At 36.5% G+C, this 25,963-nt stretch overlaps 1 protein-coding gene across 1 annotated transcript; it reads right to left on the bottom strand.

Annotated features, from left to right (window-relative positions):
- Positions 1–136: 136 nt before the first annotated feature.
- slc6a11a (solute carrier family 6 member 11a) lies at positions 137–25,856 on the bottom strand. The gene is made up of 14 exons (XM_084425969.1): positions 25,611–25,856; positions 9,740–9,874; positions 7,762–7,902; positions 7,057–7,144; positions 6,675–6,807; positions 6,330–6,464; positions 6,131–6,234; positions 4,455–4,579; positions 3,974–4,086; positions 3,742–3,879; positions 3,483–3,585; positions 3,292–3,392; positions 1,170–1,340; positions 137–803 (listed from the first exon to the last, which is right to left on the bottom strand). The coding sequence occupies exons 1-14, from the start codon at positions 25,777–25,779 to the stop codon at positions 687–689; spliced, it is 1,773 nt and encodes a 590-aa protein (XP_084282095.1). The 5' UTR covers positions 25,780–25,856; the 3' UTR covers positions 137–686.
- Between the last annotated feature and the right edge of the window lie 107 nt (positions 25,857–25,963).

The following is a 25,963-nucleotide window of genomic DNA, read 5'->3' as shown; positions in this document are numbered from 1 at the left end:
TATCTCCTTAGACATGACCTATACTTCCAAAAACCTTGGTGCTGATCAAGCACATTTTACATAATGCTCTCAAGGTATGTGAAACACTGAATATCACTGAAAGAAATATCAATAAAGCTCTTACCATGGATCAAATAAAAACAGTGCCTGAAGGCTCAGTTTATCTCATAACTGGTTAACTTGCATGAGAAGATCATAAAGAACATTTCTAATAACCCGTCCCTATGAGAACAGCCAGCTGTCAAAATGCATGATTAGTTTGCTTTTCATCATGGCTGCCCTGCTTTAAGGCGATGCTTACAGTATGTTTCTGCATAGTAAACGTGTCAGCATCTGTATGAGGTGAGATTTAGTTTTCTTAATGAGACAAACAATCTTTTGTCAAAACTTAAGCTCATAAACAGCACTAACAGATTACTGTCCAAAAATAAATGTTTTATATCGCTAAAAACAAGGCACTATTAAATTTCTGTATGCAGAAGGGAGAACATGTGCAATGTGTCAGGTGTTTACCTATGTTACTCTATGAACTTTCACTAGGGAGCATTACTATATTTTTTCTTCAAAATTAATCACTAATACATTTATAAAATTAATTTACCCGTTTAAACTTCAAAAGCTTAATTTTGACTGAACTGTGGTTTAATATCTACTGTAGGGACAACTGACTTCATGGCAGCTGAGCATTAAAGGTTGTCTGGGGTCTTTTCTCTGTCTGTACAGGATGACAGAGTATAATTATGTGCTGAAGGTCTGTGAGATTGAGGTAGATCCTCTGCTGGAGTGCAAGCCAACTGGAGACGCTGAGGGCAACACAGACAAAAAAAAAACATTATTCAGTTATCTCTATTACATTTGATCCCATAGGAAATGAAAGAAATTCATTCCTGTTGTGAATCAGTTGCCTGCTGGTTCTGCTAAAGGTTTTAATTTAGAAACACTTCAAGACATTTATATATATTGTTGAAATAAAATTTTCAAAAAATAAAATATATTAAGATAATAAAATCAGAAGACCTTAAACTGTGAACATAAAAGCAAAATGAATATATATATATAATATATATATATATATATAGTAAGTAGAAGTAACAGTCTAAACATCGGTGAAATCAGAGAGAAAAAACATAAAAGAGCACTTATACTTGTTTTTTCATGACAACACCTACCTCCCAGAGGGTCCCTTTCCCCTTGTACAGTTTGTAGATCATGTTGATGGGGATGAGGGAAAGAGAGGATATAGCCAGTAACCAGCCGATACCGAATGCCCACCATGGATACACATATGTGTTATTAAATTTCAGGGGACTGTACTTGACCAGAGAGAAAATAAAGGTACCCTACAGGACAGAATTGACAATACTGGTTTGATCAGAACACATATGTATTCAAAAAAAAAAAAAAAATATATATATATATATATATATATAAATTTTGTTTTTATAATTTTTTTTTTTTATATATATATATACACACAGTGGTGGTCAGAATTAATGGCACCCCTGGTAAATATGATAAAAAATGGTTGTAAAAAATTAATCTGCATTGTTTATCCTTTTGATCTTTCATTCAAAAAATTCACAAAGATCTAACCTTTCACTGAAGTAAAAGAATTTAAATTGGGGGGTAAATCACATTATGAAATAAATGTTTTTCTCCAAAACACGTCGGCCACAATTATTGGCACCCCTAGAATTTTTTATGAGTAAAATATCTCTGAAGTATATTCTCATTAATATTTACCTTTTTTAGCACACCAGGGTGACTATAGGATCATGAAATTGTCCAGCTATGACTTCTTGTTTCACAGGAGTTTAAATATGAGGAAATACAAAGGCCAAATTCCCTTAATCGTCCATCACAATGAGTAAAACCAAAGAATATAGTTCTGATGTGCAGCAAAAGATTGTTGAGCTTCACAAAATAGAAAGTGTCTGTAAGAAAATAGCTAAAGAATTGAAAATCCCCATTTTGACCATCAGGGCAATAATTAGAAGTTCCAATCAACTAAAGATGTTATGAATCTGCCAGGAAGAGGACGTGTGTCTATATTGTCCTAATGCATGGTGAGGAGGAAAGTTTGAGTGGCCAAAGACTCTCCAAGGATCACAGATGGAGAATTGCAGAGATTACTTGAGTCTTGGGGGTCAGAAAGCCTAAACTTTTTTATCAAACAACCCCTACATCCCCACATGTTGTTTGGGAGGGTTTCAAGAAAAATCCTCCTCGCTCCTCCAAAAATAAACTCCAGCATATTCAGTTGTCAGACACGACTGGATCTTCAAAAGGGACCGGATTCTGTGGTCAGATGAAACAAAAAAAAGGGCTTTTTGGCAGCAAACCCACCAGATGTGTTTGGTGCAAACAGGGATAAAAAGTACCCCATGCCTATGGTTAAATATATTGCTGGATCTTATATGTTGTGGGCCTATTTTTTTTTGCTGGAGGTCCTGGACATCTTGTTCAGATACATGGTATTATGGATTCTAGCAAATACCAACAGATAAAAAATCAAAACCTGACGGCCTCTGCTAGAAATCTTATAATTAGCTGTGGTTGGATCTTCCATCAGGACAATGGTCCAAAACAAACATCAAAATCAACACAAAAATGGGTAACTGAGCACTGAGGACATGACCGTCCCAGTCCCCTAAACTGAACCATATAGAAAATGAGTGGGGTGAACTGAACAGAAGCACCAACATGAACTTGTGAATCTGAAGGATCTGGAGAGATTCTGTATGGAGGAATGGTCTCTGATCTCTTGTCAGGTGTTCTCCAAACTCATCAGGCATTATAGGAGAAGACTTAGATCTGTTATCTTGGCAAAAGGAGATTGCAAAAAGTGTTTAATAACAGGGTGCCAATAATTATGGCCAGCGTGTTTTGGAGAAAATTTTTTATTTTATAATGTGATTTCCCCCCCACTTTCAATTCTTTTACTTCAATGAAAGGTGAGATTTTTGCCAATTTTTTGAATGAAAGATCAAAAGGATAAACAATGCAGATTTATTTTTTACAGCCATTTTTTATCATATTTACCAGGGGTGCCATTAATTCTGACCACCACTGTATATATGTATATATACATATAGCTATATGAAAGCATAATAGGCCAAATATCATTTTTTTTATATAATTTTTACGTTGCATTTTTCATTATGGTACGTTCTAATGCATCAATACGCTGTAAGATTCTGGTGTTTTTATACATGCATATAAAAGTTTGGTAATGTATTTCAATAAACTGTGCTGAGTGCTTCTATTTTACCCTGTGACAGAAACACTTACTACACAGACAGAGGGGGTGACATAGAGCCAACAGTACTTCATCACAGGCCAGGGTTTGTAACCAATCATGTCTTCTATGTTCTCATAGAATCGGTCAGCACCTTGGAGAGAGACAGCGCAATTTTAAGCACATTAAGTCATGAAAGAGCGGTAAGTAAAATTTAAGGCACATTTAAATGTAGGCCACTCACCATATACCCAGCCAACGGCCACAGACTGACATGTAGCCAGGAACAGGAGAGTTGCTCCACTGCACACGTAATGATCAAACAACTGAATGATGTACAGACCACCCTGTGAAACAAAAAGTAGGACACTTTTTTAAGATATAAAACAATGATATTCAAATGAACAAAACGCAAAGCCATGGACTACAAAAACTTCTGCAGTATCAGAAATGCCTTCCAAAAACAACATATTTACAGGTTACTATATAAAAATGGCACATACCTCTGTAATCATGAAGAGGCTCATCAGGTAGCAGAAAAGGCAAATCCCTAAAAGCAGCATCTCTCTTCTGAGGCCACGTCTCAACACAGTGGGAAAGATGTCCGTCACGGATGTCATTATGCTCTCCAGTCCAACAAACTGAGTGACACAAGAAAAGACATTGGATAGGGAGGCAGGAACAGGGGGGAGAGCAAAGAAACAGATTTTAGGCCTAGAAAGAGAAGGGTCTAACCTGGCTGTCCAAGCCCAAAAGGATGATCATGGTGAAGAAACACACAGCCCAGAACTGAGACCATGGCAACATTGTCACCGCCTGAGGGTACACTATAAACACCAGTCCTGGACCTAACGACAGCCAAGGGAGGAGGTACAATGTGGTACAATGACCAACACCACCTAGAGCCTCTTACAGTATCCATACAGTATCCTACTTACTACATAACTACCAAATTAATAAATAAAGATAGTATATTGATTTGAGCTGAAGTTATTTTATTAAGACACATAATGCCAAAATTGAAAATAGCACTTGCAAAGGATGACAAGTAATAGGGTCTGCTTAATTTTTTTTGAATAACAAAGACTATTGAATTGAGGCAGTGGCAATGAGACCGTATTAAAACAAACAATGTTATTCCGTTTAAAATTCAGTTTGATAACTTATTTGATATGTTGGAAAGTTTCAAAAGAACAATAAAAAAGTTTTCTCTTACCTGACTCAGCCACAAGGGATATGTCCACACCTTGCTCCTGTGCCATGTGACCCAGAACAGAGAAAATGGCAAATCCACCCAAAAAACTGGTTCCACTGTTCAGCAAGCAGAGGAAGAAAGAGTCCCTAGGAATATTTTCACATCACAAACTTTAGCTTATTGGAGAGGCTACTCACTGCAAAGAAAATTGGTAGAGCTTGACGTCTAGCTCCCCCTCGCTAGACGTCCAGCGAGGAAGAGCGAATGTAATTTGGCCCTATTGGGTGGAGAATATCCAACTACACCCTAACCCTATACCCACAACTCTATCCCTCCACCCCATTAGATGTCCAGAGAGGTGGAGCTGGACATCATTTGACTCTGCAGTGAGCACCACTTATAGTGTCTGTTGTGTATTTGGTCAAAAGAAAAAGAAAAAACTGCAAATGTAATGGTATCAAAAAATGAATACTTTTTTATTTTATTTTATCAAAGTAAAAACAGTAATATTGTGAAATATTACAATATTACAACTGTTTTCTATTTTAACATTTCAAAATGTAATTTATTCCTGTGATGGCAAAACTATACGCTCAGAAGCCATTTCTCCAGTCTTCAGTGATTCTTCAGAAATCATTCTAATATGCTGAGTTGGTGCGCAAGTAACATTTCTTATTCTTATTACAGTTAGTCACGATTGTGCTGCTTAAAGGGTAACTAAACCCTACACCAACTTTTTTTAGTTAATGATCTGTAAGAATGGGGCTTTATTAGTGCTGTTCATTGATTCGAGTAACTTTTTTGACATTTGGGTATAATGTGTTTTAATTCTACAATATATGGTGTAAAAACGTCTGAGTGCTGCCCTCTTCAGGTTGAACGGAGGCTACTGCAGTTGAATTTCTCTATTGGATGTTTGCGGTGGTACGTGACGTAAGCAGGTTCCCGCTCACCACGCCCTTGGTACAAGCTACCACGCCCTTGGTACGAGCTACCACGCCCTTGGCAGTATAAAAACCATCTTGTTTCGTCAAAACCACTGTAGCGAGTCAGGAGTTGGAATTGCGAGTATTGAAAACGATCAGGATAGAGTATTTTAGCATCTATTTAGCATTGCATTTATATAGTTATTTAGATTATTTCGTGTAGCCTAGGTAGTTAATTAGCATAGTTGTTAGTGTAGTATTGTTAGAAGCATAGTTAGTAGCATAGTATTGCATCAGTTAGGATAGCTTCAAGTTAGCGCAGATTTATCTGTATTTAGTACAGTGGTCAGGTGTTCAAATGACAGCTCTGTTGCAAAGCTACTTCACTCACTGTCACTCTCCATTTTAGAGTCTGACAGCAGCTGTCAATTAATCCGTCACTGCGGGTCTCAGGTGCACGCACCCGTCCCCCCCCCGCCCCCCGCTCAGCCCCGCCCTCGGTTCGTGCCCTCTATCTCCGCTGGGGTCTACCCACTTTCCCAGCATTTTTCAATTATTGCCAGTGGGTGGAGTCAGGCTCTAACCAGGGGTTTAGTTACCCTTTAATATTTTTGTGGACATTGTGCAAATTTTTTTTTTTTGAAAGTTTTTGAAGGGTCTTATTCTTTGAGTTTATTAACTTTTAATCATCTTTAAGTGAAAACTACGGATTAAATTAATCCATTTTATCAGTTCAAATAAAATGTTCTGCTTCATTTAATGCACACTCACCTGTAACAATTATTATTATATTGATTGTAGCTTCCAAGAGAGCTGAGGTATCCAAGACATATAGCATAAGAATAAAAGACCTGAGTACCAGCATCCATCCATACCTTGCAAACAAACAAAAACAAGACAATTCAGACAAGAAAACAGTAATACAAATTAGATTTGCTGTAACTCATTCTAGGCTTTCTAATGTCTTTACCTGTGGGTCAGCTAGCCGTGTCAGATCCGGGTACATATAATAGTGGATGCCGTTGATGGCACCAGGTAGAGTGACCCCTCGTATGAGCAGTATCAGGAGCATTACATAAGGGAATGTTGCTGTGAAATAGACTGCCTGTAAATATAATAATATTACAGCAGTTAATTGACTTTTAATTGACAATAATGTAGAGTGTATGGTTATTTCATGCTGAAAACTGTTTTCTGTTCTGTCCCCGGTAATAAAAAGATTGAAAATGATTTACTTATTCAAGCCATTTGGTGCCATTTTGGATGCCCATAGGTTTTAATGAAAGGTATTATGGATGTTTGTAAGGACTATAACCTTCCCAGTAGATTTCACGCCTTTCCAGATGCAGAAGTAGACCAGGATCCAGACGAATAAGAGAATAAGGGCCAAGTCCCACCTTACTGTTCCCAAATGCTCTATTCCACTGGACAGTTGCAACACTCTGTGACTGAACATACAGAAAGCGTTCAACAATATAATAAAACAGTGAGTTGGCGGTCTTATGTAAATTAATTGCTATGTAAGAAAGACACAAGCAGAACATTATCATATTCATACACCATGAAATGTGCACGGCACCATGTCCAATTGTAATAGTAATTCTGACCTGGTTTGGTGTCAGATTCTCTAAAATGTTAAACTTATGTTTGAATTGTTTTTTTATTCTCAGCGTAAGTTGCATTTTCATTTAACTCACTGCCAGAACTCCATCACAGAGGAAGTGGCATTAAGAGGAGACATCCACTCTGAACTTGAATTCTTCCCACTAAGCACAGTACAAGCATCTAAACCCAAAGAGATACAAATATGGTTAAAGGTATATAAGCAACAATCCTGAAGAACAAATAAACCCAGACCTAATCTGATTAAATCTTCATAAATTTCACAAAACATCTGGTTCATATACAGTAGCTAAACATTATTAGAAATCTCCTTCATTATATGTGCGTGTGAAGCAAAAATACACACGCTTCACTGTTTTTAGCGAAGTACCACATGAGGTCCCTTCCGACTTGTCTCTCAGCCGTAATAATAAATAAAAACTAGTAATAATTGAATTAGAGAGCTCTCTAATTGTAATTCTTACTAGTAACAATTCAATTGTAGAGCTCTGTAATTAAAAATGAATGGAAGTCAATGGAGACATATGACTAGTAAAAATTCATTTGTAGAGCTCTCTAATTGGAATTGTTACTAGTAATAATTGGATTGGAGAGCTCTCTAATTGGAATTTTTACTAGTAATAATTGGATTAGAAAGCTCTCTAATTGTAATTGCTACTAGTAAGAATTGAATTGTAGAGCTCTCTAATTGAATTCTTACTAGTAAAAATGCAATTACGACGAGTAACGCTGGGTACAATTTAAGCTAAAACGGCTTGCCATACTTCAACCAAATGTACCTGTGTTCCACAGATTGTTGCAGCTGGCCCAGGGTAGTTCTACACTGAAGGCTGAGAATAGGTACAGAAAAGCCCAGGCTATGATGACTATGTAGGTGATTGAGCCATAGACAATAATCATTTGACTGGCATAACCCATTCCTGAAAAAAAAGAGTCATGTTAGTACTAAATTTTTAAACAAATGTTACCCGATTTTAGGTAACAGAGAAATATTGCAATAGAAAGTATATACTAGGACACTGTTTAAAATATACTTAAGCATTTGTTATTATTTTACTATATTTTATTATGATATATATTTTTATTTATTTTAACAATTATAGCAATAAAAGCTTGGTGTTGTGGGCCACTAAATTAGTTTCTAGCAATAAGTTTCTTATGGGTGATAACTAGTTTCTGCAACTTTAAAGGTGCCTTGTGTAAAAATAAATAAATTCACTCCACATTCCATACCAGATGGGGGCAGTATACCTCCAGAAAGTGAGTTGGTCTACTCTATCTTCAAGCTACTCCCCTTCACCTTTACCAGTGAATATGTTCATATTCGTTTTGTTCATATTACATTAATTTGACAGACAGCATTCGCCGATGTTGACCAAGCTAGCGCCAACGTAACCAGAGCTTCCAACTCTCACGCATTAACCGTGAGACACGCAAACACTTTTCACACGCTCTCACCCCACACATCAATTTTCTCACGCATAGAAAAATCGCGAAGCAAAGAGGACACGGATACCGACAGACTAGACAGAGCAGGTTAGTTATGATATTAAAAAAATCTCAGCTCTCAGATTCTGTCAATTTTATCACGCAATTCAAACAATAAATACCGTTTTGGCGCTTGTAAATGTTACACGACAGATCTCTAGCGCACGTAAACCGAATATCTCTACTAGCTAATAATAGTAAAAAAACACGAACACTGAAAGATACAGTAACGTTAGGCTACAACTTACCAAAATGTATTCCTCATACATAATATCGACCAATCAGTGTTTTTTATCAGCGTGAAGAGGTCAATAACACAGCTGGAGAACAATTATGTCAGATTTACCGCAGGAAAGCCATTTAATATACATAATATAGGTCACGTAGTTGGCAAGAAAAAAAGAGCAATAGAGATTGTGCTATGTGTACTATATTACAATACTGTATTTATGAACGTTATATACGTTTATCGAACAGCCTTCGATACATTTCTATGTTATAACTTCCCGAAAATCTACACAAACATATAAAACAAACTTCTAACGAAATACTAACAGCATCTTACTTACCAATCCAAAAGAAATGTTGCAAGTTCGGAGTCAAACTTAATTTTTTTCATGTCCATTAGTTGTCTCCAGCGATGGAAAGCAGTGCCAATGTTTACTCTGGTTCTGTTCCTTTTTTATCAGATTTTATTTGAATGTAGTAGTGGGGCTGTAGGCTACTTTCCACACGATTGACATCAGGTTCAAGTACGCCCACAAGCCGTGCGAGTTATTCGTGTATTGCATGTTTGGCTGGTGGTTATGTTGCCCGCATACCGCCTCCCATGGCCGAAACTGGTATTACGACACCTGTCGGGCCGTGGCTAGTAATGCTAATGCTAATTTAGGTTGATATCTCTGCAGCACAATAACTTGACATTTTTTTAATGACATCATCGCCCTTATTTCTTCTCATTCTTTTGATGCGTGTAGCTCATTTTTTGGATATTTTTACCTCAATTTTTACACATGGCACCTTTAAAAATGTGGTTGCTGAAAAATATATAACCTATATTTTAATATAAACTTTAAACTTTTAGCACATTAACCTAACCACAGAAACATTTTTAGCAAATGCATTAGGCTACAATCTGTTCAACATTTACATTTATTCATTAAATTAGCAGACGCTTTTATCCAAAGCGACTTACAAATGAGAACTACATTTGACTACATGATAAGAAGCATCACAAATTCCATACTTATTGAGAAGTGAGCAACCCACCTTCAAAAAGAGGACAGATCTTTCTCCAACACATGATGCCTCCCTGACTTGTGTACTGACCCAAAGATGTCTCAAGCACAAAAAGCGGGATACCACAAGTAACCAGGTACAGGACGTATGGAATGAAGAAAGCCCCTAAGGATTTAAGATGTCAATGGTAAAATCAGATGATAAATAATCATTTTTAATAATGATTCCAATACTAATCATTATATCAATAATCATTCCAATAACCCCCCCCCCCCTCCCCCTCCCTCTCCCTAGTCTGTTGTAAACTTGCGTTAAGACCGACAACAACAAACAACTAATACAAATGCAATAAAATGATATTCATTATATTTTAGTAAGTATTGTGAATTGAAATTGCCCATAGACCTACATACAAGCATAGGCTACGCTCTTTATTTTATTTATTTATTTATGAACATTTATTAGAGGATAAACCCCATGAGATGAAACATCTCGTTTTCATGGGGGTCCTCAGGATCATATCCAAACAACATAAAACAGCAGAACAACAGAGTAGATACAATCAAATCATAATAATAATACAATAATAATACAACAACAATAAAAGAAAACCAAAAACCTTAGCGCATGCACTCACACACATCCACACGCACACCTGCACACACACACACACACACACACACACACACAAGCTCTCACTAACCCCACCCATCACAGATTGACTTTCATATATATACTGTATAAAAACATACATGACACATATCGATGCCAAATCCGAGATGCTAGAAACACAGACAAGTATTCTGAAGATATGTCAACAAAGCAGTTCGGAACAGAGGAAAAGACGTAAGTGAGCGAATGGATGCAGCCAGGAAGGCTGTTCCAGTCACGAGGGGCTCTAACACAGAAAGCATATTTCCCAATTTCTCTCTTAACTCTAGGGACAGTAAAGAAGACCTGTTTATTGTGACGAAGGCTATATTGTGACCTGTAAGGCACTAAATATTGTGATAAATAATATGGATATTGAAAGTAAATACATTTAAAAATGAGCAGAAGCCAATGATATTGTCTTCTGTCTGAGGGTGCAAGCCAGGACAACTGTTCATACATCACACAATGATGTGTCCTATAGGGGCAGCGAAGGACGAATCGGCACAGGCTGTTGTATACCACATCGAGAGAATGTAGACAAATAGCAGTAGTGTTGGCATATATAATATCTGCATAGTCCAGAATAGGTAGCAACAACTGAAAGACTATCCTTTTTCTAACCTGAAAGGTAAAGCAGTCTATTGATTGATATAATGTTTTAAGACGAAAGCTAAGTTTGTTGTTAAGTGCGTGTACATGAGCTTTGAATGAAAGATCAGTTTCTAGCCAAACACCGAGATATTTAAATTTTTCTGTTGGCTCTAAAGGAGAAAAATCAAGAAAATGCAGATTAAGATTATTTCTATCTTTCTTCTTCTGGAAAAGCATACAATATGATTTTGATTTATTCAGCAGGAGTTTATTAAATGACAGCCACTGCTGTACAGAATCAAAGTCATGTTGTAAAGAATAATTTATTTCGGGAATATTTGGTTTGGAGCAATAAATAATTGTATCATCTGCATAAAGATGAATGTCACATTCTGAACAGCATAGTGGTAAGTCATTAATAAAAATGGAAAATAACAAAGGCCCAAGCGAAGAACCCTGAGGTATGCCTTTATCTACACCTGTAAAATTCGACTGACTGCCCCTGAAGGACACACACTGGCGGCGATGATGGAAATATGAGTTAAACCACAGAAGAGATGAACGGGAAAGGCCAATTGAATATAATTTATCCAGGAGCAGATAGTAATCAACTAAATCAAATGCTTTTGTAAGATCTAAGAAGATGGCACCAGTACACATATTGTTATTAAAACTAGAAAAAATATCATTTGTAAATTTCAAAAGAGCAGTGGTAGTAGAGAAGTGTTTCCTGAAACCTGACTGGCATTGAGATAGTAAATTGTTATGAGAGAGATAGCTAGATAATTGATTAAAGATTATTTTCTCAAAAAATTTCACAATACTATTAATTATTGAGATAGGTCTATAATTGTTCATATTTTGGGTGTCCCCTCCTTTATGCAATGGAATGACTTTGGTACACTTCCATGCCAAAGGCACTACATGGGTTAGAAATGACAGATTGAAAAGCTCAGCCAATGGAGAGGATAGGACATGTGAAGAAAGTTTGATAAACTTACCCTCAATGCCGTCAGGGCCAGGTCCACTGCTAGAGGATAGCTTGCTAATGGCCAGCTGGACATCAGCTGAGCTAACCTGTCGGAATGTGAAAGAACTATCGTAGGGCTGAGAATTAACAGTCGGCTCTGGGTGAAAGAGCGATGACTGTACCTGCGGTGTTTGGGAGAAATGTGAACTAAATGCATTGGAGATCACTGCTGGATCATTAACAATTTCATTATTGATTGTCATATTACTCGTGGTACTGTTAGACTTACCAAGTAAGGTATTCATTTTTTTCCAAAAATGTTTAGGATTACTGAAGTCATTTGACAAACTATTTCTATAGTAATTGGCTTTGGCATTTCTTGTTTGGGTGGTGCACGTGTTTCGTAGCCGTTTGTATTCCTCCCAATCCCTAGGAAGTTTTGAATTTTTGTGTTTATTCCATGCCCTGTCCCTCTGCTTAAAGGGACACTAGGTAGCTTTTTAACCTTAACTGAACAGCTTCGGAGTCAGTGGACTGGTTATATTACTCATTTCGGGTTGAATGGTGGTGGTTTCGCACCCCCCTGGTGCCCGAGAGCGGAAAAAACTCACTTGCAACTTTGGGACGCGGGTCGGTGTCAGGAAGTATCGCGTGATATCAGGTCTCGCGATGTAACGAATTGCTTGACGGCACTGCACACGTACACGCCCCTATTCAAACACCGGCGGGCTAGCTATAAGCAAAGGGCAACGATAGATTGAGTTATGGCTGAGGCTGAGCCTGTAAAAAAGAAGCAGAAAGCTAGGAAATCTTTGTCGGAGGACCAACGAAAGAGGAAACGGGAGACTGACCGAGCAAGAAGTCAGACTCGAGTAAATATATCGGACCGGCTTTTTCAGAATGGTGAGAACTGAGAGAAACAGAAGCCTGCAAAACGGATGCTGATCCTGCTGTTGCACTTGTAAGTTAAGTATCTTTGGAATAAACTGTGTTTAATATTTAAATTTCAAGTAATTGCGACCTCAGGATGTTTGCTATTGTCTGTAAAGGTTTTTATTATGATCGCTGTCTGTTAGGGGCTTACTAGTAACATTACGCTAGATACTATAACTTTGATGTTAGGCATTGTCATTAGCAAACACGTTTGATTTCTGTAGTTGTGTGGCCGTTCCTCTGTCGGTTTTATTTGTGTAACTTACACTTTTATTTTATGTCACTAAGTCAACGCGTCTGATAGTAGGCAATATCAGACGCGCAAAATGTTGCACATATCATGATCGAGCTAGAAAAAACGTTCTGGTGTTTTCTTAGACAAGCAAAGGTAAACCATCATTCTACCAGATGAACTTATAGACCTTGCTAATATAACTTTAGACAAATATTAGCCTCCGATATATATATATTTTTTTATGCTCATGCCCATTCTCCCAAAAACAAACAAACAAACAAACACGAAAGCAATAGTTCGCCTCGTTCATATCGTTCGTTCCCGGTAAAAATACTAGTATGCATGACAACACAATAAATAAAAAAATCGCCATCAGTTGGAAAGAAAGTATTGCTTTACTTGCCTCGGTAGACATAACTGGTTTTGAAATAGCCGGTTCCTCTGCTCAGCTAGGTTGACAGCTGATCAGCTGGGTTGCTCGTGGCGAGGGGGGAGGGACAACAGTTCGTTTTTACGACAGAGTGTTTGAAAGCATTATACTACCAGACACTAGGGGGAGCTCGTAGAGAAAAAACACTCAGACTTGCATAATGCCCCTTTAAACAGACTGATAAGATCCCCATTTACCCAAGGTAAATGATGACCTTTGACCTTAATAGTTGTCCATGGGGCATGCTTATCAATAACTTGCACAAATTCTGTATAAAAGAAATTCCAAGCAGCTTCCGCATCAGGAATTAGGCTAAGTCTATTCCAATTTATCCCTCTCACATCATTTATAAATAAATCACTGTTAAATAATTTCATGTCACGGATCCTAATATATTTCGGAGAAAGATGGGGAGATGAAATTTTCCAAATGCAATATATGATAGAGTGGTCGCTGAAACAATCCGAGAGAACACCAGATTTTATTATTCTGTTGGGGTGTGTGACTAATATCCAGTCAAGAAGAGATTTACAACTTGGACTGATTCTTGTTGGCTCTTTAATAATTTGTGTAAAATTTGATCCATTGAACATGTTACGTTCCGTGAGAGTACAAGGATCAGTCCAGTTTAAATTGAAGTCCCCCAACAGAATAATTTCTGATGAGTCACCAAACGATGAAACAGTGGCTAGGATGTTTTGAACAGATTCTAGCTTTGGAGATGTTGGTGGGCGATATATATTGCCTATTATTAATTGTTTATTTACATGCAGGGTAACAAAGATTCCTTCAAAAAGCTCAGGTTTCACTTTAGGAGTAATTACTTGTGATTTCAAATTTAATGAAATGTAAGTGGCGACCCCACCTCCCCTAGATCCTCTATCTAACCTATATATAATGTAGTTGTCCAATTTAACATTGGAGTCTGCTGTATTTTCATTTAGCCAGGTTTCAGACAATGTTATAATATTGGGATTATTATAAACAAGCCATGCCCTTAATTGATCAATTTTAGGAACTAAACTGCGAATGTTTAAATGAATTACATGAAGACCTTTACCCATTGATTACAGTTTGAAAAGCAAATACTGAAATAAAGCAAACTGGACATGTCGGATTTACAATAATGATAGTGATTGGGGTAAGGTGAATATGAGATAAGCTTGAAATCCCAAGGTCCGAGCCCTGTTCATTATAGGGAAGCACGGACGTCTGCGCCGAGCGGTGACATCGCTATACTCTGTAGTCAGGGGCGGATTAAGGTGGTCAGGGGCCCCTAGGCTGCTCTTTGTGTGAGCCCCCCCCCCCCCCCCCCCCCCCCCCCCCCCACTGAAAAATTGAACATTACAAACAAACCACAAATACAAACAAGACCCAGTGCTTAGAATCAACCATTTAATTATGATCAAGAAACACTGGCAGTACAACCAAAACTAACATAATAAACAGAGGTGTAATTGTTAGAGGTTTTTTGTTTGCGCCAGGCACGGCGTTATGGGTGGGCCTGACGGGCTTAGGCCCACCCACTTTTCAACAGGCCCATCCAAAAATGTCCTTCAAAAAAAAAAAAAAAAAACTTTTAATATATTCTAATTTTGGCAGAAATTATAAAAAATCGACAAAAGCTCATAATTTGTGGTAAAATAGTGTAAATATTTAGTTTTAAAAACAATTTTAAAAAGCTGGTTATGTCTATTTTGATGTTTCTGCGCAAGTTCGGCAGACAGTGAGGTTCGGGTTTGTTCCGATCAGAGCTCTTGAGCGGAGAGCGCATTTCTAAATATCTCGCTCCGCTCGCTCATTCCGCTCGCTCATTCCGCAGGGTCGCTCGCTCAACCCAGAATGGCCTGAGACTGGTTCGAAAATATGTGGAATAAGGGCTGCCTCAGACTAATTTTTTTTCTAGTCGACTAGAAGTTGTTCATTTAAGCCTTCGTGGAAAATTCGCCCCTTTATATTAATTTAATTACTTAGGCTATAATGAGCGTTTACGTAGGCCTAATATATAGCTGCACTCAAGCGCACGACGCATGCATAAAGCTTGCCACAAAGAACCGGTAAAAGTAATGATTATGAATGTGTCTAAAATAGCAAGGAGACATTTAATTATTTATTAATAAACTGGTGTTTTCTGTGTCGCTGCAAAGATGAAGTTGACGATGCGGTCTCGCCATGAACGCCAGAGAGAAATGCACATTTCATATGGATTACATATTCAGAGAGTAGCCTATTTGTTTTGAATATTTTCGTTCAGAAGTAGACATTTCAAGCTTTCTATAATAGATAGCCTATATTTCTCAAATCTGTGAGGCACAAGCTGAGTTTCGGCGCCTCAGTTCACGTGCAATGCAAGTGATCGTGTCAGCCCCTTATTACATTGTCTGTTATATATTTGCTTCTTATTTATTAAATACAGGCAATTGGATGATAAAACATTGATCAAAATTAAGATACAATTTATACAAAACGAAAATCTTTTAAAAAAGAGACTACAAAACAAAACTTAATGAAGTGGTCAAAATGTTTTACCCATGTCTCCAGACATATTGCGCATCTCATGATGTATCATATCTCTCTCATGCTGCATGCTCACTTTCATACAGAAGAGGATTAGGGCCAAGCAATAATAAAAAAATAAAACCATCTCGAGATTAAAGTCATTATAATGCGAGATTAAACTCGTTAAATTTCGAGAAAAAAAGTCGAAATACAATCTTTAGAATAAACTCATTAAATATCGAGAATAAAGTCGTTGTGTTTCGAAAAAAAAAATCGTTAAATTTCGAGAGAAAAAAAAACTCGAAATACAATCTTGAGAATAAACTCATTAAATTTCGAGAATAAAGTGGTTGTGTTTCGAGAAAAAAACTCGTTAAATATCGAGAAAAAAAGTCGAAATAATCGTGAGAATAAACTCATTAAATTTCGAGAGTAAAGTCGAAATGAAATGTAGAGAATAACGCATTCGATCAGTGTTCATTGCATAGCCTACTGATAGAGGACATGGCAGAGTTGGATCACTTAGTCAAGCTATATTTTAGACTTTCTTTCAGTAACAAAGCCGTCTAGGTCGGCTAGAGGAGGAGCTGTACTTTCATGGAATAATGTCCACTTTAATGCACCCTATAGGCGGGTGAGAAACAGCGCCATGAATTATGCAGAAAATGCAAGACTGCTCTTTGCGCATTGTGTAATGTGTCAAGTTCAAAGCTTCATAAAACAATAATTCCACAGTAAAAACTGCTTAAAATTTGGATTTCGTTAGACAACAGCTCTTCTATAATGGGATAATGTCCACTTTAACGCACCCTCTGATGCGGCCTAGAAAATGCTCAACTATAGGAATGATGGCGCAATAAGGCGACTCTGAATTTGTTTGTCCCATTTAAAACTTTAACGGTCCATAAAAAAAAAAAAACAAAAAAAAAAACGATAGCCTACAGAAATTTGTGCCAATATTTCGGTTTCCACTAGATCAATATATGCTCTATTACTCCCTTTAGTCGGATTTAACGCGCCCTTACATATGGCTGAGAAATGCAGAATTTCTTCATTCATTTCTAACAGAGCTTGGTGCGAGCAATGCCATACACACAGGGTGCTTAAAAGGAAGCGTCGCGTCATTTAAAGGGGAGGTCCGCGCTTCAATAGCCTAACAAACGAATAAGTAACTGGATTCAGCCTCGTATGCAATGAACTCTGGTCGAATGCGTTATTCTCTACATTTCATTTCGACTTTTTTTCTCGAAACACAACGACTTTAATCTCGAAATGTAATGAGTTTATTCTCAAGATTGTATTTCGACTTTTTTCTCGAAATTTAACGAGTTTAATCTCGCATTATAATGACTTTAATCTCGAGATGGTTTTATTTTTTTATTATTGCTTGGCCCTAATACTCTTCCGTACTTTCATAATCAACATTAATTAAATTAAAAAACAATGACGTCACATATTTTTCAACCCAGCCCTCACCCCTGTTGCAACAGTCGTTGTTTAGGTAATTAGGTAGGCTAACTTAAAAGCGCACGTACAGTCTCGGAGTCATCGCTGCAACCAGGAGATGAAGGAGAGCTGAGATCCACATCACCTAGCACATCTTCGTCTCTGCCACCCCAGGGTGCTAGCGCGGCAAGCGCAGCTAGCGCGACCAGCGCCGTTGCTAGGAGGGCGCCAGCGCCTCTGCCTCGCGAGTGGATGATAGCCCTGAAGACGCCTAGCAATGGTGTACCTTTAGTGGTAGTATACCTTTAGTTAAGTTAAGAGTCTTCGTAGTGCGCTAAGAGACAACATTATCAGGAAACGCAGCCCAGGTATGATGCGTAATGGAGATTCCAAAGCGCTCTTCTTTGGTCAGAACCATGGAGAGCGATCGCGGATAGGTCCGTCCTATGCACCGAACTTTTTTACAATGCAACAAAATATTTAAAGAGCATCAAGCTATTTTGTATACTCACAGATAATTTAACAGTATATTAGTCAGTAATTTTTATTAGGTTAAACAGTGATTGGATAACGTTTTTAATTTAACGTTCACAATTGGTCTGGCCCATCCAAACTGGAATCCTAGCGCCGTTCCCTGCCTGGTTCGCGCTTAAGTAAATATATATATATATATATATATATATATATATATATATATAAAAAATTGTCTGGCCAATCCGAGGCCCCCTGCACACGTGGGGCCCCTAGGCTGCAGCCTAGGCAAGCCTGTGCATTAATCCGCGCCAGTCTGTAGTAAAGCGAATTGCTTCGTCTACTGTCACCGGTGATTTCCTTGCAAATCCTAATATCCGATCTCTGTCAGTGAAGCGAAGACAGTTCAGGATCATGGTCCGCGGAGGAGCAGGAGCCTTGCGCGGGGGACCAATACGATGTGCTCGCGTGAGCTCCGGCGGGCTGCTTTCCAATTCAGGGAACCATTTGAGAAAAATACGCACCAGGTAAGCCAAGGCCTGATCTTCTTCAACTCCTTCTTTCAAGTTTATAATTCGGAGATTGTTCCTCCTACTCCGGTCTTCCATCGAAGCAAGTTTCTGTTGAAGTTTCACAATGGTGTCATTATGTTCAGTAGAAGCTTCCTCTACTCGCTTCATTCGTGTTTGTAGGGAAGTTGTAATCTTGCGCTGAGAATCCAAGTCTTTAAAATGTTGATCAAGTGTTATTTTGATAGAATCCAGCTGATTTTCCAAACGTTCAAAACGATCACTGGCCTTTTTATCAGCTTCAGCAAAAAACTTTTGCAGAGTTTCTTCCAGAGACGCAATAGACAGTCCGCCGCACGAGGTAGTCTCAGTGTTTTTTCAGCCTGTAAATTCGCCGACTCTTTTGGGTTTACCCTTTTTTATTTTATTTTAAATAAAAACCTGTGGCGTAATCCTAATCTATGAATATAAGGGCTGTAGCTATATGCGAAATGAAACTGAAAGCGCGACACTCAGGGCCACGAACCTGTGTCGCGGTCAGTGTTGGGGAAAGTTACTTTAAAAAAGTAATGCATTACAATATTGTGTTATTCCCTTAAAAAGTAACTTTTTGTGTTAGTTACTTTTTAGAAAAGTAATGTGTTACATTACATTTGCGTTACTTTTTTTTTTTTTTTCATCTGGGCTGGCCTTGTTTTTTATAACAAAAAAAGTTATATTTTTGGTCAAATGTAAAGACCCTTTCACACCAAAAGTGAATTAATAATCCTCAGGCTGAAGGAAATGCAGATTCACGTGTGTACAGTAGAGATAGAGTACAGCAGTGTACAGTAGAGGAACAGCTCAAACAAACCTTTCAGCTGTTGTTATTCTGGATGTCAGAAGTATATTAGTCAATAAAGTGAGATTAAATGCATAAATAATTGTTTTATTTAACATTTAGTTATTGGAGGTTTGCATATTCTGATTCTGCATTTCACTGATTTTATTCATATTGAGGAATATTGAATCTTTTTTGTGTGCAAGTGAGATGAGTAAATGCACGCTCACATTTAGTTTAGAACTACAATAACCATCATGTTTACACACACTCTCTCTCTCTCTCTCTCGACAAGAGAGCTGTCAGTCAATAAATGGGAAAACAAAAGTAACTTGCGTTACTTATTTGAAAAAGTAACTCAAATATTTTGTTGTAAATTTTAAAAGTAATGCGTTACTTTACTAGTTACTTGAAAAAGTAATCTGATTATGTAACTCAAGTTACTTGTAATAAGTTACACACAACACTGGTCGCAGTGTGAGAAGGCAGAATCGCGACACACCCCCCTTCCAACCTATGCTTCCAACTCCCAGAGTTATCCTTCCCGTCCAGATCCAATGCTAAAAAAATTTGGAGTAGGATTTACTTGAAAAAAGCTTGCTAACTTTTTTCACTCAGAAAATGCTAGTAAATTTACAAAGTTTGCCAAGTAAAAACCTAAACATATTTATCAGTAGCTTTAATTAGAAATATTTAAGTTAAATTTACTTGGAATATGGAATTAAGTAAACTTTACTTAACCAAGTTAAGTGAAAGTAACAAAGAAAATAAGTAATTTTAACTTTGCTAGTAAAAGGTTGATTAATATCGATTCAGTTGAAATTTCCTTTGCATTACATTTCACTCAAACAATAATATTGAATTATACCAGTCATTTATAGTATGTACTTTACTTAGATTATCTAAGTAATTTATACTACATCATGTCAGATGTTAAGCCTCATGTGAATGCAAAGACCTCAATACTTGGTAGACAATACACAATGAGGGTAACATTTGATGGATCATTTTTGTGTTTTAATGTGTCATTTTGAGCAGAAAATTTACTCAATGTCACAAAATGGCAAGTTACTAATCCTGACAACAAAAAGCTGGAAAACAGTGAAAAATGAACCTCATTAATTATTCAAGGTCCAGTGCATGATGGGAACCCCAGTATCAGAAAAATTTAGTAATTTTTACTTAATTTTATTGAGTTGATATTTACGCTTTCATTTCTACTCACTTGAATTAGGTACTGATATGGAATTTACTTAGTTTTTTTAATTCTTGCCTGAACTAACTTTTTCATGTAAATTACATTGTTTTTTTTCAGTAGTATTTACTTCACCAAAAAATCATTTTTTACAGTGCACATCTTTACATTACTATTGGGGAGTTCCAGCGTTATGGACGTGACATTTGCAGTCAAAACTTGAAATATAGCCTAAATGATCAGAAAATGCGTTTAATACTAATATATTGAATAATATACTGTTTATACATCCATACTCCCTTAATAAAGGAGTCCACAGACGCTAGAAAAATATCAGTATACACCATACTTGTCAACCCTCCCGTTTTTTCTGGGATTCTCCCGTATTTTACATTGCTATCCCGCTATCATCCCGTTTAAATATTTTCCCGTATTTCTCCCGTATTTTGCAATGGGCGCAAACCAGTTAAGCGGAAATCCCGCCCTGCAGCTAATTTCATTGGTTAAGGTTACAATGACAGGTAGGTTTAGGGATCAGTGTTTGGTGTAGGCAATCAGTACTGTGATTCACATGACCAATAAAATCTTTAGAATCGGCTGCAGGGCGGGATTTCCACTGAAGTAGTTTGGGGGGAAAAATCGCGCGAAGAAGAACAGCAGCATCCGAGGATGGACGAACATGAGAGAGATGGCATTATATGGCAAGCCGTTTTAGCTTAAATTGTACCTAGCGTTACTCGTCGTAATTGCATTTTTACTAGTAACAATTACAATTAGAGAGCTCTCTAATCCAATTATTACTAGTTAAAAATACAATTAGAGAGCTCTCTAATCCAATTATTACTAGTTAAAAATACAATTAGAGAGCTCTCTAATTCAGTTATTACTAGTAAGAATTACACTTACAGAGCTCTCTAATTCTATTCTTACTAGTAACAATTCCAATTAGAGAGCTCTACAAATGAATTATTACTAGTCATGTCTCCATTGACTTCCATTCATTTTTAATTACAGAGCTCTACAATTGAATTGTTACTAGTAAGAATTACAATTAGAGAGCTCTACCATTGAATTATTACTAGTAAGAATTACAATTAGAGAGCTCTCTAATTCAATTATTACTAGTAACAATAACAATTAGAGAGCTCTACAATTCAATTATTACTAGTAACAATTACAATTAGAGAGCTCTCTAATTAAATTCTTACTAGTAAGAATGCAATTACAGAGCTCTCTAATTGAATTTTTACTAGTAAAAAAACGAATTAAAGATATGTATATGGCAAGCCGTTTTAGCTTAAATTGTACCCAGCGTTACTCATCGTAATTGCATTTTTACTAGTAAGAATTCAATTAGAGAGCTCTACAAATCAATTACTAGTAGCAATTACAATTAGAGAGCTCTCTAATCCAACTATTACTAGTAACAATTACAATTAGAGCACTCTCTAATTCAATTATTACTAGTAAGAATTACAATTACAAAGCTCTCTAATTCCATTCTTACTAGTAACAATTCCAATTAGGGAGCTCTCTAATTCAGTTGTTACTAGTAAGAATGCAATTGCAGAGCTCTTTAATTCAATTACAGAGCTCTGCAATTATACATATCTTTAATTCGTTTTTTTACTAGTAAAAATTCAATTGCAGAGCTCTGCAATTGCATTCTTACTAGTAACAACTGAATTAGAGAGCTCCCTAATTGGAATTGTTACTAGTAATAATGGAATTAGAGAGCTTTGTAATTGTAATTCTTACTAGGAACAATTGAAATAGAGAGCTTTGTAATTGTAATTCTTACTAGTAATAATTGAATTAGAGAGTGCTCTAATTGTAATTGTTACTAGTAATAATTGGATTAGAGAGCTCTCTAATTGGTATTCTTACTAGTAACAATTCAATTGTAGAGCTCCGTAATTAAAAATGAATGGAAGTCAATGGAGACATATGACTAGTAAAAATTAATTTGTAGAGCTCTCTAATTGGAATTGTTTAACTTCAATTTCTGTATATTTTTCCTACCTGTTAGACAAATATTTAAAATATAGCCTACTGTCTTTATGTTTTTCTACATTAATTTGGAGATTAATTGTGAAATTATTACATTATAATACGTTAAAAAGTATGTGTTTTTTTTAACGGCGATTAAGCGTGATTAATTAACCCTCTGGGCTTCTTCGCCCGAAAACGGGCGAAAACTTGAACGTTTCGAATTGTTAAATTTTTTTGCTTCATCGGATAGGGGTGAAACTTGGTGACTTTTGTTTGATTACCTATATGAACACACAAAAAAATCAAGGAGATGATTCTGATATGTTAAAGGGTTGTAAAAAAAAAAAGTCACACTTAGCTTCCTCCCGCCCGAAAACGGGCGACATAGGAAATGAATGGGAAATACGAAAAAATAGGAAAACTCAGAGAAACTTTTGGTGGTACAAGCTACAGATCAGCCACTGTGCTGAAAAAAAAGTGTTCAGCAATGAAGGGGTGACACTCTAAAACATCAAGAGTGCAAATAAGACACCCTCCCCCCTCCACACACACACAAACACACACACACACACACACACACAAACACACACAGAGAGAAATGAACTGGTAAGACTGAAACAGCTAATTTTGCCCCAAACTATATAAAAATTATATAATCATAATAACTCCAAAACTATAGCAAGGAGAGTCAAAGGGTAGGTATTGTTTGAAAGAACTCTTTTTAAATTTTTTGAAAATATAAATTACATTACATTTGGACATTGTCCTGCCAAGAAACAGCGGATAAAAGACAATATATATATATAATTTTTATTATGATTTTGCATATCTTTCTTATTTGTCATGGAATAACTCAGGAAGGAAATAAGGTAGGAGGAAAATTCTTTTTTAGTGAAGTCCCCCTATGTTAGCTGTATCTGGATAAAAAAAATAAAAAATTTGGACAAAGGAATCAAAAGTTACAGCATTTGGAAAAGAGACAGCCTTTTTGTACAGTCTTTGACACCCCCTCATGGGCAATTTTTTCTCCATGAAGAATATCTTGTCATAAAAGCAATAGATTATGTTAATTTTGGGCTCATTTTAATTGTAATAATATGCTGTAAAAAATGAAGTGCCATTTTCAATTATCTGAGAATGTTTCATGAGCTGTATAATGTTTTTGACACATTGCAGTACATTATTTTATAGATTATGAAAAAAAAGAAATTCTATTTATCAGCAAATAACTCAGCAATACTTAAGAGTTTTTCAAAGTGGATACATTCACTGTAAAGTTCAGACTCTAAGCTTTCAAATGACATCAACTTTGTGTTAATCAAGGCAAGATTTTTTTTTAAATATGGTAAAGAATATTTTCGCAGCTAGGTGGCGCCTGCTGGCGGTACACTCGGTTTTAGAGGGATTACTCAGCACTCGTTAGGAGTTAATAAATGCATTAAAAAGCTGAGATCCTAGGCTTTAAAATGATATATAATTTGTGTTGTTCCATTCAGTGGTTGCTTAGTAATAAAACATTTTCTTTCCGAATGGGAATAAATCAAATAAATAAATAAAAAGGCTATAGGCCAAAATTAATACAGATTAATAGATGGCGCTCTTCTCACTTGAAATTTTTTTTTTTTTTTTTAGGCCTGCACTCTATTTTGATGTGAAATGTTGCATTTATTGAAAAATAAAATAAAATAAATAAAATAAAAAATATATATATTAATTCTAATGGAAAAAATAGCTCATAAAAATTATATAATTAATGCAAAGTATCATAAAAAAATTCTAAAAATTCTAAATAATAATCAGAAAACATTATAGAACAAAAATATGTTTGATTGGTTATCCTGGGAAAAAGTAAAGTAAAATTTTAAGGCTTCGCCCGGAGGGAGGAAGCTAAGTGTGACTATTTTACGAAGAAGCCCAGAGGGTTAATGTAGTTAATACATTGCAATCGATAAAAACGAATAAAGAAATATGAATAAGTCTTATTTATGTTTATTTTAATTTAATATTATGTAGGCTCGCTATGTATTTATGTTAATATCTGCGCAATTAATGTGTGTTTAGCCTGCCTGCCTCTGCCATCAGCACTCCCTTAGAATGTTCAGTGATGTCACAGAACTGCCAGATTCAAACTGCTTTCGCGCGTTGGCTGGCGCTGAGCCAGAGACGGACGCGCTCAGCTATCACAACTAATATGCAGTGTTTTCAACCACATATTGTTTATTTTATGTTTCAGACATTTAAATAGACATAAGTAAAGTACTAGTAAAACAATACATTTGTTGTTTGTAAAATACACAATGATGTCTATGGAAGCAGCAAAAACAATCTATTCAAATGTAATTTGCCGACGTGTTTTATTCATATATCAGACACGAGACACACATAGCGGAACTATAAAGTTTACTCTATTTTTCTCCCAGTTCAACAGCCACTTACTTTCATGTATTCGCTGTAAATCCGGCTGACAGGACTCACTGCAGCGCTCATCTCGTTATAGATCAAGATCATTTATAAAGGTTTTTAAACGAAGAATCGGAATATCAGATAGTTGACATGGTAAGCAAGTTTGTGAATATTTTTAAAGGAAAAACGAAATAAAACGAATAGCGATAACGTTACATCTGTTAGTTATTGTGGCTGCGGTGTGTCTATCACGTGACAATCATGACGCGTCGCCATGGAAACAAGGGGTCAGGTTAAAATATTTTTAACTTACGCATGAAAGGGTTGATTTAAAAATAAATATATATTCTAGGTAAACAGTAGCCCAAGTTTAGTAAAACATTTTTTATTAAGACTATAAAAAATAATTCTGCATCCATTTTTAGATGGCCCCTGCCACAATGGAATCCAAAAACAAATTGCATATAAAGATGTAATTGGTTATGAATATGTTAACGTTGTACAATGTGATAAAAAGCACAGTAATTTATTAAAAGTATGTGAAACAGATGGTTTATAAATGCTTCTCAAAAACACAGATATTAAAGGATATTATAGGCTCAAAATCCTAATCTCTTTTTTAAAGTAATTTTGTAATGTACTTGTATACTAAAAAAAAAATCGCAGCCAATGACTTGATCCCTTACTCACAAATAAAATTAAAACCCTAATCAGTAATTTATTAGGTGTAGCCTATTGTCCAATACTACTCACCTCCTCCATTTTTATAGCAAAGATATGGGAACCGCCAGACATTTCCGAGCCCAATTATAGCTCCGGCTACAGTTAACAGAAATTCAATCTTGTTTGCCCACTGGCCTCTCTCTTCAGGACTTAGATCAGCCTGTTGGTTCTCTGTCCGCCTGGTAGGGGTGTCTGCCATACTTACACTGTTTATGTGTGGGAGTCTGTGTCTGGCAGCGCTTACGTAGGTGTGCGTGTACGATTCGAAGAAGCTTTTGTATTAGAGCGATTCTTTATCGCAGCTTTTAAGCATTACCAGGGGAGGGCGGTGGGTGTTTAGGCTACAGGGAGAGTAGAGATGTGTCAACTTGTTCTGTGACTTA

Source organism: Rutilus rutilus (genome assembly GCF_951802725.1).
Source record: "Rutilus rutilus genome assembly, chromosome: 12".
NCBI lineage: Eukaryota > Metazoa > Chordata > Actinopteri > Cypriniformes > Leuciscidae > Rutilus > Rutilus rutilus.
The sequence above is the reverse complement of the archived record's forward strand: the minus strand, read 5'-3'. Positions and strand labels throughout refer to the sequence as shown.